Source organism: Eptatretus burgeri, chromosome 3, assembly GCF_056783735.1.
Source record: "Eptatretus burgeri isolate ZD-2024b chromosome 3, Ebu_testis_v1, whole genome shotgun sequence".
Classification (NCBI taxonomy): domain Eukaryota; kingdom Metazoa; phylum Chordata; class Myxini; order Myxiniformes; family Myxinidae; genus Eptatretus; species Eptatretus burgeri.
In genome coordinates, this window is record NC_140963.1 from 98,427,181 (window position 1) to 98,439,680 (window position 12,500).

The 12,500-nt window shown below is 42.6% G+C and overlaps 1 protein-coding gene across 6 annotated transcripts in view; it reads right to left on the reverse strand.

Annotated features, from left to right (window-relative positions):
- Nucleotides 1-12,500, reverse strand: part of MCTP1 (multiple C2 and transmembrane domain containing 1) — a 265,879-nt gene that overhangs the window by 242,240 nt on the left and 11,139 nt on the right. For 5 of the 6 annotated variants that reach the window (XM_085874635.1, XM_085874636.1, XM_085874633.1 and 2 more), the window contains exon 2: nucleotides 11,172-11,686. The exons of the other annotated variant lie outside the window; for it this stretch is intronic. In XM_085874635.1, the coding sequence (XP_085730761.1) occupies nucleotides 11,172-11,686 (515 nt within the window). The remainder of the gene's footprint in view (nucleotides 1-11,171; nucleotides 11,687-12,500) is intronic. 6 annotated transcript variants of the gene reach the window in all.

The following is a 12,500-nucleotide window of genomic DNA, read 5'->3' on the forward strand; positions in this document are numbered from 1 at the left end:
ACTGTGGAAGGGAGAGGGATGGGGATGGGACGGGGAACATGGCGAGGGGAAGATGGACATTAAAGGGACTTTCAGGAAGGAAAGCAGGAGAATTGAAGGAAGTGGGCTTGGGTGGATTATCGGGGGTAGGAAAGATCGAGGATTTGGATGGGGGAAGATAAGAGGTGGTGGTGAACAGCTGTTTTGAAAGCCTGAAGGGAAGAATGGGAAAGAATAGAGTGAGGAAGTTTATTCCAAAGGCAGGAAAAAAGAGGAATGAAAGAGTGAAGATGAGCAGTGATTCGTGATTTTGGTAGTTTTACCAGAAGGGGGTTGTTGGTGGACCTTGAGCGCCCTGTGGAAATGTGGTTGGGACAAATCGCAGAGAGAGCAGGGGGGGCAAGGCTGGAGAGGAGTCGGTAGAAGACAGAAAGACCACCGACCAACCTGCGGTGATTGAGTGAGAGGCCCAAAGACTCAGCTTCATTGCGGGAGATGCCAATGATCTTAAAAGCCCTGGTTTCGACAGCGTGAAGTCGAGAAAGGTGGGAGGCAGGAGCACCAGCCCAGAGGGGAGAGCAGTACTCCATCAGGCTACGGACAAAAGCTTTGTAAGTGGTCAGGAGCTCAAGAGGGCCGAGGAAGGACTTTGCACGACGGAGGATTCCCAGTCGGCGACTGGCTTTTGAGGCAAGGTTGGAAATGTGACTTTCCCAGGAAAGGTCATGGCAGATAGTGAGACCCAGAAGCTTGAAAGAAAAGACTTCTTCCAGAGGATTGTTGAGAAAGTGGATGGGGGGTTTTGTAAACGGTCCTTTCGAAGAGACATAGTGAGAGTGTGAGATTTGTCTGGATTGAAAGACATGTTCCACGTGTTGGACCAGTTTGTGATTTTATCCAGATCTGCAGTGAGCGAAGAAGCTGCTGCTTGCCGGTCTGAGGGATGACAGATGGTACGGCAGAGGGTTGAGTCATCGGCAAAGAGAAATAGAGGATTTTCCAGAGAGTCCGAGAGATCATTGATGAAAACCAGAAAAAGAACAGGGCCCAGAACGCTACCTTGAGGAACTCCAGCCTGCACAGGAAGAGGGGATGAAAGAACTCCATTTAGGGCCACACGTTGACTGCGACAGGAGAGGAAGTCTGCGAGCCATGAGTGGAGATGGCCTTGAATACCATGGGCAGAGAGTTTGGTGAGTAGGGCAGGGTGCCAGACTGTGTCAAAAGCACGTGATATGTCCAGGGATACGGCTCGGATTTCCTGTCTGGCATTGAGGACCTCCATCCATTGATGGGAGAGCAGTAGCAGCATATCTAGGGTAGAGTGACCTGGTCTGAAACCAAATTGATGATTGGAAATCAAGCCATTGGAGAAGAGGAAGGATTTCATGTCTGAAGCGATGATGGATTCCATAACCTTGCTGATGATTGGGAGAAGGCTGATTGGTCTATAGTTACAGGGATCTGTTTTTGCACCTTTTATGCAGGGCAGTGATGTTAGCAGATTTCCAAGCAGATGGCAGATGACCTTGGGAAAATGAGAGGGTGAATAGAACAGAGAGAGGGTGAGCAAGAGCAGAAGAGCAGGCTTTGAGGACACGTGGGCTGATGCCGTCTGGACCGGTTGCAGAATCTGACTCGAGGTTTGAAAGCAAGCTCTCCACCTTGTCAGGAGAAAAGGATACAGAGTCCAGGGACAGTTGGGTGCGACTGGGTAAAGTGGGTAGAGATAGTGATGGGTTTGGGACACAAGATTTAGCTGCAAACACCGAGTTTAGACATTCAGCTTTATCACGTGTGGAATCAGCAGTGCGGCCATTTGAGGTAAGGGAGGGGATGGAGGGGGAACATACACCAGAAACAGATTTGATTAAACGCCACCAGGATTTTGAGGAGGGAGAGAGGTTTGAGAGTTCAGACTTGAGATGAGAAAGATGTTGTTTTCTGGCTCTCCTGAGGGTAGCTACACACTTGTTCCGAGCTTTGTGGAAAGAACTGAGATTGCCCTCAGTTGGGGCAATGACTGGATTCCCAGTCAGGAACTGGCTTTGGAGGCCAGGTTGAAAATGTGGCATTCCCAGGAAAGGTCATGGCAGATAGTGAAATCCAGAAACTTGAATGAAAGGTCTTCTTCCAGTGGATTGTTGAGAAAGTAGATGGGGGTTTTTCTGAATGGTCCTTTCAGAGAGTCAGAGTGAGAGTGTGAGATTTCTCAGGATTGAAAGACACGTTTGTGATTTTATCCAGATCTACAGTGAGCGAAGAAGCTGCTGCTTGCCGGTCTGAGGGATGACAGATGCTACGGCAAAGGGTGGAGTCATCAGCAAAGAGATAAAGAGGATTTTCCAGAGAGTCGGAGAGATCATTGATGAAAACTAGAAAAAGAACAGGGCCCAGAACACTATCTTGAGGAACTCCAGCCTGGACAGGAAGGGGGGATGAGAGAACTCCATTTAGGGACACACGTTGGTTGCGACAGGAGAGGAAGTTTGCAAGCCATGAGTGGAGAGGCCTTGGTACAGTGGCAATTGTGAAACAAAACAGAGCATTAAGCAATGCAGAACATTGCCAGGATATTCCTTCCTCTGGGCGACCCCTTTCACATAGCAAACCACATCGTGTGATCCCCTTATCAATAACAGACACCGTTTCATAATCTCACAGATGCACTTTAAATTCAAAATATTTCATTGCTATTCTCCTATTTCATGTGATGGCTTTCTTTTTTTAACATCTTCAAATCTAATAAATAAAATTCATTTTCTGTCTCTGTCTCTGCGTGTATTTTTGCAAAGACCATTGGGCCGCCAACCACCAAATTTGGCACACAGTCCGATCCGGGCATTGTCCTGAGGGAATTTTCATCCGCCAACTCAGTCTTTAAAGACAATCAAGACCCTTAAAACCCTTTAGACCATTGGTTCTTAACCTGGGGGGCATGAGTAATTTCCAGAGGGGGCGTGAGCCCGGAGAAAAAAGTCGGAATTTCTCCCATTCTTTTTGGAATTCTCTTAACAAGTGTTTGTATAATATCACGATGAACATAAAAAAAAAACAAAAGTATCGTCTTGAATAATTTTCCTTTTCTATTCGCTACTACGCCTCCCATTTTCTGTATTAAAATTAATTTTAAAATTTAACATTTATTTAAATTTAATATTAAAATTTATACTTTATTTTAATATTAAAAAAAAAAATTCACAGATTTGCAGTACCCATTTCAAACTAAATAATTTGCAATGAGTGCAAAAAAAGAGGAAGTATCTTGACGAATATATTCGATTTGTGTTTGTGTCCCTCCAAAAGGGTGACAGAGGTACCACAGTGCCGAATATGCTACAAGACTGAGCAATGATGGCATGCGGCCCACGCGCTTGGAACGCCACTTCAAGACAATGCATCCTGCTCAAGCTGCCAAACCCAAGGCATTCTTTGAAACGAAAAGGCAGTCCTTGAAGCAAGCCAAGATGGACAGCAGTGGAGCATTTCGGCAACAGACTTCAAAGGTTGTTGAGGCTTCCTATGAGATCGCCATGTTGATTGCAAAGAGCAAAAAGAGCCATAACATCAGAGAGACTCTCATAAAACCAAGTGTACTGCGTGCAGCAGAGCTCATTCTGGGGAAGGATAGTGCAAACAAGCTTCCCCAAATCTCTCTATCAAACGACACCGTCAATGGAAGGATCGATGAAATGTCTCAAGACATCAAAGATCAAGTTCTCGACCAAGTAAGAGCTTCACCTGTATTTGCCATCCAGTTGGACGAAACGACTGATGTTGCTCAGTGTTCTCAGCTCCTGATATATGCTCGTTTAATGTCAGGCAATAGTGTAGAAGAGGAAATGTTCTTCTGCCATCCCATGGAAAGTTATACAACAGCAACAGATATTTTTCAAGTGCTTTCAAACTTCTTCCAGGAAAACCAACTTTCGTGGGACTTGCTGGAAGGGGTGTGTACTGATGGAGCTCCGGCCATGCTTGGTTTGCAATCTGGTTTCATAACAAGAGTGAAAGAAAAAAGTCCATCTGCTGTAGGTATGCACTGCATCCTTCATCGTGAAGCCTTAGCATCCAGAACTCTACCTGCTGAAATGAGGGATGTCATGAACCTGGCTATCAAGGTAGTCAACTTCATCAAAGCTGGAGCCTTAAACAGTCATCTCTTCAAACAGCTGTGTGTGGATATGGATTCTGAACATCAAGCCTTGCTTTTCCACACAAACGTACGATGGCTTTCGAAGGGAAACATGCTTGGACGGCTTTATGAACTACGACAAGAAGTGGCAACATTTCTAGATTCGCAGCAGAAAGCAGATCTCCATGACAAGTTCCAGTCTGAAGGATTTTTGCTATCTCGAGCTTACCTAGTGGACATCTTTGAAGTGCTGAATGCCATCAAACTCAAACTCCAAGGGGAAAACGTCAACATAATCATGAACCATGACGTCATTCGAGCCTTCATGGCCAAACTCGACCTCTGGAAATGTCGAATTCAGGATGTAAATACAGCCAGTTTTGTTAACTTCGATTCTGCTCTCATTCACAGTTTCCTTGATTCTGAGTTAAAGAAACAAATAATTACTCATCTAACTGAATTGAAAGCAGAATTCATCAGATACTTTCCGGATATAGATGAGAATCGCGAAGCCTGGAAATTCATTAGAACCCATTTCAATGTGAAGTAGCTGATATTTCAGACGAAGTGCAAGATGAGTTTCTTGGGTTAAAGTTCAACTCCTCGGCTGAAGAAGACTTCAAAAAACTGGAGCTGGAGACGTTCTGGGTCACGTACCTTCCGGTTTACCCTTTGATCTCACATCAAGCTCTTTGGATTCTGACAATGTTTGGATCAACGTATCTTTGTGAAGCTGCATTTTCCACGCTCGTCATCAAGTACAGAAGCAAGCTGAACGTTGAAGGAGACTTGCGTTGTGATCTCTCTGGCATTGGACCACGCATTCAACATCTGGTAGCTAAGAAGCAATGTCAAGTATCTCATTAAATGTCATCTCATTAAATATACTGTGTATATGAGTGTTGCTTATACAGAATTATTTGTTCAATAAAAAGATGAAAAACAAGCATTTTTTCAGTTTTTCCTTTTCATTCAGGAGGAATTTTTAATCATTTGGTTGAAGATGGGGGGGGGGGCGTGGAGGCAAGGACCAACTACTAGAGGGGGCGTGGTGGTAAAAAAATTAAGAACCACTGCTTTAGATCCTGAAGAACCTGAAGAACTGTAAGACTCCAAAGACCCATAAGACCCTTTACAACCTCAAAGACCCCTTAATACCTCCAATACCCTGAAGACTCAGAAGACCCTTTAAGACCCCAAAGACCTTTTAAACCCCAAAAACCCTTAATATCCTCAAGATCCCCAAGACATTCTCAGACCCCAAGACCCTTTAGACCCCTAAGACGCTTTAAGACCTTGAAGACCCTCTAAAACCCCAAAGACACATAAGACCCCAAAGACCCTCAAAGACCCCTAAGATCCTTTAATACCCCAAATACCTTTAAGACCCCTAAGAAGCTTGAGACCCTTAAGACCCCAAAGCCACAAAGACCCCAAGACCTCTGAAAACCATTAAGACCCAAAAGACCCTTTCAACCCTTAAGGCACCAAAAGACCTTAAAGACCCCGAAGACCTCAAAGACCCTTTCAATTCCTAAGACCCCAAATACCCATCAGACCCTTAAGACTCCTTTCATTATTCAGACTGATTAGACAGTTGAGACCCTTAAATATTTAGAGCTTTAGACCATCCATCCATCCTTTGGAACCATACTCTGTGCAGAGCGTTGGTGCTGCCTAAGCAGTCTCCTTGGCTATTGGGCACAATCCTGGACGGGTCGCCACTCCGACACAGCTTTAGACCACTTGCACCTTTTTAGACCCTTTTTACATGCTTGAGAGTTGAGAGCCTTTCAGCCCCTTCAATGCTAACTACAACTGGAGCGTACCCTTTAGACCATCTCGAACCTTTTCAGCACACACAACACAAACATCTATAATCTTCTTGCAAAACACAGACTATACGTTTTTCAGCAAGTAGTGCATAAACTCGACCTACCCAGAGGTAGGTGGAGAGCGTTTTTTTGTGTATTATGTCCACCTACACCTTAATATAAACACTGCAAAGATTCCTTTGTGGGAGGAAGGGGAAGGGTGGAGGTGGGAGGAGGGAGGGAAGGGGAGTGGATTAGGAGGAGGTGGGAAAAGGGAGGGGAAGGGGTGGTGTGGGAGTCCGGAGGGTGTGGGATTGGGTATCGTTTCGGCCTAATCAAAAACGTCTTTCCTTGGAACAGGCCGCACAGGCCTCTGGTGTCCATTTGAAGACTGAACACTACGTCTTCTATCATTGAAGGTACCGTCTTGAAAAAACAAAGGTACATTTTGATTACAATCATGCAGAGGAAATGAGGTAATGAACATTTTGTTTGCAGCGATCGTGGCAACGGTCCAATATACACTGTCCCAATGAAGGTACATTCTCATAATTCAGAGGAAAGAAAATAGCAGTCTTTAATTTTCAAAAAAACAAAAACTTGGTTTTCGCCCGACTTTTCAAGGCTTATAAACATGAGAGGCGACGAAAATCGGCTTTGTAGTGAAATGTTTGCATGCATAATTAATTAGTTGGGAAGCCAGGGAAATTCCTGAGAGATATTTATTATGTACATGTAGGCTTTAAATAATTTATGTGTATGTACGCTTTAAAGTTATATGAAATGTGCACGTCCTCTTTCGTACAATCAACATTACCTCTGAGTTTATGTACATTAAAAAAAACTAAAACCACATGGAGGGAATGGAAGGGATAGGTGGGAGTCCAGAGAGAGGGGTGGTGTGAAGAGAGGGGAAGGGGTGAGGTGGGAGGAGGCAGTGGAAGAAGTTTGATGAGGAAAAGGAAGGGGTGGGAGGACGGGGGGTTGAGGGAGGAGGGCGGGGGGAAGGTATAACCCAGTGTTGCTGGGCAACGTGGGTACCTTTGCTAACCTACGGATATAAAACACAGTGTGTATTTGTGTATTTGGCTGTCTCCCTTCATAAGGATGATTTAAGAAGGATTATAAAGGACAAACTTTCAACATGACTGCATGATCACTGCGGTCTATTTCTCAGGATTAAAAATAAAAATAATAATAATAATAATAACAACAAAATATCGAAAAACATTTTTCATAAGAGTAATTACGTCTCTTCTATTGGAAATGTAGACGGTGACTTGCAGCCAGGCCTCAAGGGCGGTGCACAGAAGCGTTAAAAAAATAACAATCAATACAAGGTGCAGGGAGGTGAAATTTGTTGTGCATGATACGTGCAACACATGCAGAGTAAAACGAGTGTTCATTTACATCCGTAGAATGTCTAATAAATAAAGAAAAATGTAAGCACACCTGACACTAGGCCGAGGCTTCAGAATTTGGCATGCTCACGAGGTTGTACCATCGAAATTCAAAGTCCCGGAAGATAAAGAAAATAGGGTCACATTTGTACATGTAGTGTTTTAAAATAACGCTTCTTGTTACGAACCATTATATCTTCCAGCGTCCTTGAAGATTTTAATTAAATAATTACAACCCATCATTTTTTATGGCTTTTCTGCAAGTCATATAATAATGGTAAAAGTGCTGATGAAGCATTCAAATAAATACATTTTAAAACATTTTCTGTGGTTACTAGGGGGCACGGTAAAGTACGTGAGGAATCAGTTACAATAGCAGTTATAGATATTTGATTAACAGCTCAATTCATTGGTAAGCCAAACGTATGTGCTGGGTAATGTATGCTTGATAAGGCGTATGCATATTCACAAGTAATGTATGAGGTAGCACAGGTACATGCTTAGACCATGGAATGTGATATTAGGATTATGATAATATATGATAATGGATGAACGCTTATTGCAAGGAAAGAAAACATCTGTAGGTAAAGTTCTATTGCTATGTATGGATGGAGATACAAAGAGATTGCATTGCCAGAGTGACATGACCATTTGGTCATAGCTAGTCATGGAGCTATGTAAGCGATATATGAAAATGTGGTTATTTTTCTTCCTGCACTGTACTTCTTTTTCATCTCATTCATCTTCTTCTCATCCCTTTATCAACTGACTGTTCTCCTTCTTTCTGCCATCAATCTCTCCACCCTCCTCCATGCATTCACACCCTCTTGTACCTCTGCCTCAGACCTATCATCTCCGGTCAGTGTTTCCACCAGTTACTCAGACCCATCTCCCTGTCTGATCTCCCTTCCCCCCTCCCCAGCTGGGGAAGTGAGGCAATGTGAAGTGGAGCGGGGGAAGGGTGGAAGCACAGGCAGGGATAAGAGCTGAAGCGAAAGTGGCAGCCATAAGATGGTTGGGAGGCAAGGGTGACCAATGTGTGCATATACATTTCACCCAAAGCAGTTTCCACTTCAGTATATCAAGACCACCAATAAGCACACACACATATGTAGTATACATAAATATATATATATATATATATATATATATATATATATATATATATATATATATATATATATAAATTTTTCTTTTCTTACATATATACAAATATACATCCACGCAAACATGAATGTGGATAATTTGAGACCTGAGTGGGCTCCGTTCCACCTTTTGAAACCCACATGTGGAGCCAACAACCAACCACACACACAGACACACACACACACACACACACACACACACACACACACACACACACACACACACACTGGTGTTAAAAGCAAGGTGAGTAATATAAATGGTTTGAGGAAAAAAAAAATTTACCTTCATGATTGATTTTTATTAATGGGCTTCCAGGGAGAAGGAAAAGGACAAGAGAAAACAGCATGGGAAGGGAGAAGGGGAAATAAGAAGTGAGCATGCTGGGAGAATGGAAAAGGGTCACAAAAGGAAGAGGACAAATGAATAGACAGTGAAGGATGTGCCCTGGCTCACGTTGCTGATGGCAGCACGACCACAACATGCACATGAACGGGAGAGCAAAAGTGGAGAACATGAGGGCGAATTGATGAAAGGGAAATATTTTATGAAAGGGAAATATTTTTTATTTCATGAGCAGGATAGACAGGGAGTGACAAGTGGGAGATGGAGAGAGAAAGAACAAAATATACAGGTGGAGAAAAAAAAAAAGATAGAGGAAGATAGCAAGATAGTGTGATCGAGAAAGCGATCAGAAAAGTAAAATGTGGGGGCAAATAGATTTTATTTGTTTTACTTTTTTGCCATAATATGGGGTGGAAAGAGACTGTATTTCAAGGTGGCAAGTGCAGAGTGATGATGGGGATGGAGAAGAGTAAGTGGAAGCAAAAGAATGGGTGGAAATTACATGCAGATGACACATCCTACTGGATAACCCCCAAGTTTAATAATAGTTAAATGATGTCCATTTAATTATAGAAGCAGCCAAATACTGTAATACTTAAACAAAGAAGTAAAGGGCCTACAAGTATAGCAACGGGCAAATACATTACAATTATAACATTTGAACGGGTGATCATTTTTTCCCCCGTATCATCCCTCTAAATGGAGTACCACCATACTCCATGATAACAAATGGTAAAATCAGGTGGACATAATTTGGCTTCCGGAGAAGGACAGACACTGATATACATTTACTTTGAACAAAACATTCTGGACTCAAATTCAACCAGTGCTTTCATTCTCAAGCAAAACTAGCTTCACGTGGTTAGTCATGTGATGCGATGTGCAAATTTTAGGATTCTAAAATAATACTAAAGTGTGAATGGAACCACTTTTACAATTCAAACCAGCTATGTCCACTCACATACTGTACCAACCAACACAAACCAAACAATACCAAAGTGCAGACCAGGATTCACCGGAGGATCCTCTTATCCCGTACTACGACGACGACGATGACGACTTGCAACCAAATGGATTTAAAGTTCATGCACTTTAATCACATGCAAAGCCTGGTGTTGGCTTAGCGGTTACAGTGGCTGGCTTGGGATCTTAGGGTTCTGAGTTTGAGCCCTGTTTTCCACTGAATTAACACCAGGTGGGGTTGACTCAGCCTGTCATCCTTCTGAGGTCGGCAAAATGAGTCCCAGTGTACTGGTAATAGGGGCACAGCATCAGCAGCATAGTTGTGCCCCAACAAAATGATAGCTACCCGGCAGCCAAGCTGCCATATGCAAGAACAAGAAGAAGAAGAAGATCGAATGCAATTACTTTATCCACATCTGAACTGGTAGTTATGTCCACATCTAACTGATCAGTCGCATGCAACCATATTGCAAAAACAATCACTCAGATGTAGACTCGGCTTTGCAATTATAAAAAGTCGAAATCCTTCTGGATTGTTGGCAAAACATTCCCAGCCTTCAGAAGCATTTGTACACTATTATTAAGTGGAACACAGGAGGTTTGTAAGGTATTTTCTCGCAGACCTACAACCTATGTTATTATCTCTCTGTGTGGGAGATGACACCTCATTGAATAAAAAGCTTCGAAAGCCTCTGTCAGCAGATATGCTGTGGTTGGCAGTGCAGCAGCCAACACTGTTTTTGCATTGAGTGGTACTGTATTTTTTCATTTCTCACAACTGAATCAGAATGCATTTTATTCTTGCTTTACAATTATAGAAATAAGAAATCCTTCTGGATTGTCGGCAAAACATTCCCAGCCTTCAGAAGCATTTGTACACTCTTATTATGTGGAACACAATAAATTTACAAGGTAGAGACAATAACTGTTCCTTCATCAAGCAAGCAACATAAGTCATTTTATGGACCAATATATGTGTGTGTGTGTGTGTGTGTGTGTGTGTGTGTGTGTGTGTGTGTGTGTGTGTGTGTGTGTGTGTGTGTGTGTGTGTGTGTGTGTGTGTGTGTGTGTGTGTGTGTGTGTGTGTGTGTGTGTGTGTGTGTGTTATACATATATGCAACAACAGGTGTCATTTCTGCCATTATTCCCTCCATACAACCCCATCAGACTCCATCTATGCCCCTTCCCTTCAATTCCCATACTCATATCTCCTCCAATATTCTTTCCATCGATTTCGCATTTATCCCACACTCCCATACCTTCCTTCCTCTATCCTATCTTCCTCCCTTCTCCAAAATATAATTTTCCCATTTTAGCACCTCCTCCCAATATGTACATCATAAATAGATGGTCCTTATATAGAGTGCTTCTGTGCTGTGTGGATGCACTCACAGAGAGATCGGAGTTTTCGAATGCAGGTGCCATGACATGCCGGGGCAGTGGTGAGGAATGTATGGTTTCCACCCTCCTAATCACGGTGTTGTGTCTGGCCTGTGATCGTCGCCACAGTGACGATGGAGAATCCGGTGTGAGGTCCTCGTTTGGCTGTAGGCTTGATCCTGGCATGACATTGCCAAGAGGTTGGTGTAAAAGACTGCTGGGAGCACTGCCAACACGGTGCTCTACAATGCCGCATGACTCGACTGAGATGGTAGTAACAGCATCGCTATCAATTCTAATGTTTGGTTGTGAAGCTGAGAAACGTTGGTCCAACCCCGACTCAACAATGGTCTGATGCTTACGACTGGAATGAAAAATGCTCTTTCCTTGACATCTGATAGACTTGAAGACTCGTCGAGAAAGTGATTGTTTGTTATAGCCTCCACCTTTTCTCCGTTTAGAATCAATCAAACTCAAACCAGTAGCTTCCATCATGTCAGCACCCGATTGCTTGAACTTCTCGGGCACTAGGGATATGAATAAAGAAGGGGAAAAGTTGAAAATGCCATGTTGAGAATAGTTCATTCTTTCAGCTCTCAACACATTAAATATTATGATTTTATGTGGTACGAGTGTGATGAAAACATCATGTTTAAGCAACATTATCTACAAAAATAAATGTCAGTGTGTGTCCGTCCATCCATCAGTCTTCTCCATAATTCCAAAACAATGAAACCTACCGGCCCCAAAATTTGCATGCATACTAAAGGAACTCGAAGGTGGTGTATGAATGAAAAATGGGTGTTTGAGTTAATTAAAACACCCCATTTGAAGATGATGAATGGCCTTATTTAATTATATCCTTTATCAGGTGCATCCTCGAACACCTCGCTCTCGATGGGGTCTCAAGGTTCATTCTCGGTTACACCTCACTGGGGTTTTACTTCGCCATTTTGTTTGGCCTGCTCAACAATGCCTTCAGTTGGAACAGGCCGCAAAAGTTTATCAACGATAAAACACTCAAAATGTTTTTTCATCACTTTCCTCCCTTGCATCATTGAATGTCTCATCTAAATACCTCTAAATCGCTGTTTCATCACTTTTGTGAGTGCTATAGTTTTTAAATTAGGAGCTTGGAGTGATTTCATGCATTATATGATATGATTTTCCATGATGTACTCACACAAACTAATTAAAGTATATCTTCAAAATATTATTTCGGCTTTGAGGATCGGATATCGTCCGGACGAAATAAGTGTCAAAATCTGTTGTTAAGTCTGATAATTTAAAGAAATAACGAGTTTTATAAATAAGCCGATATAAGTATTTACTTTAAGCAAG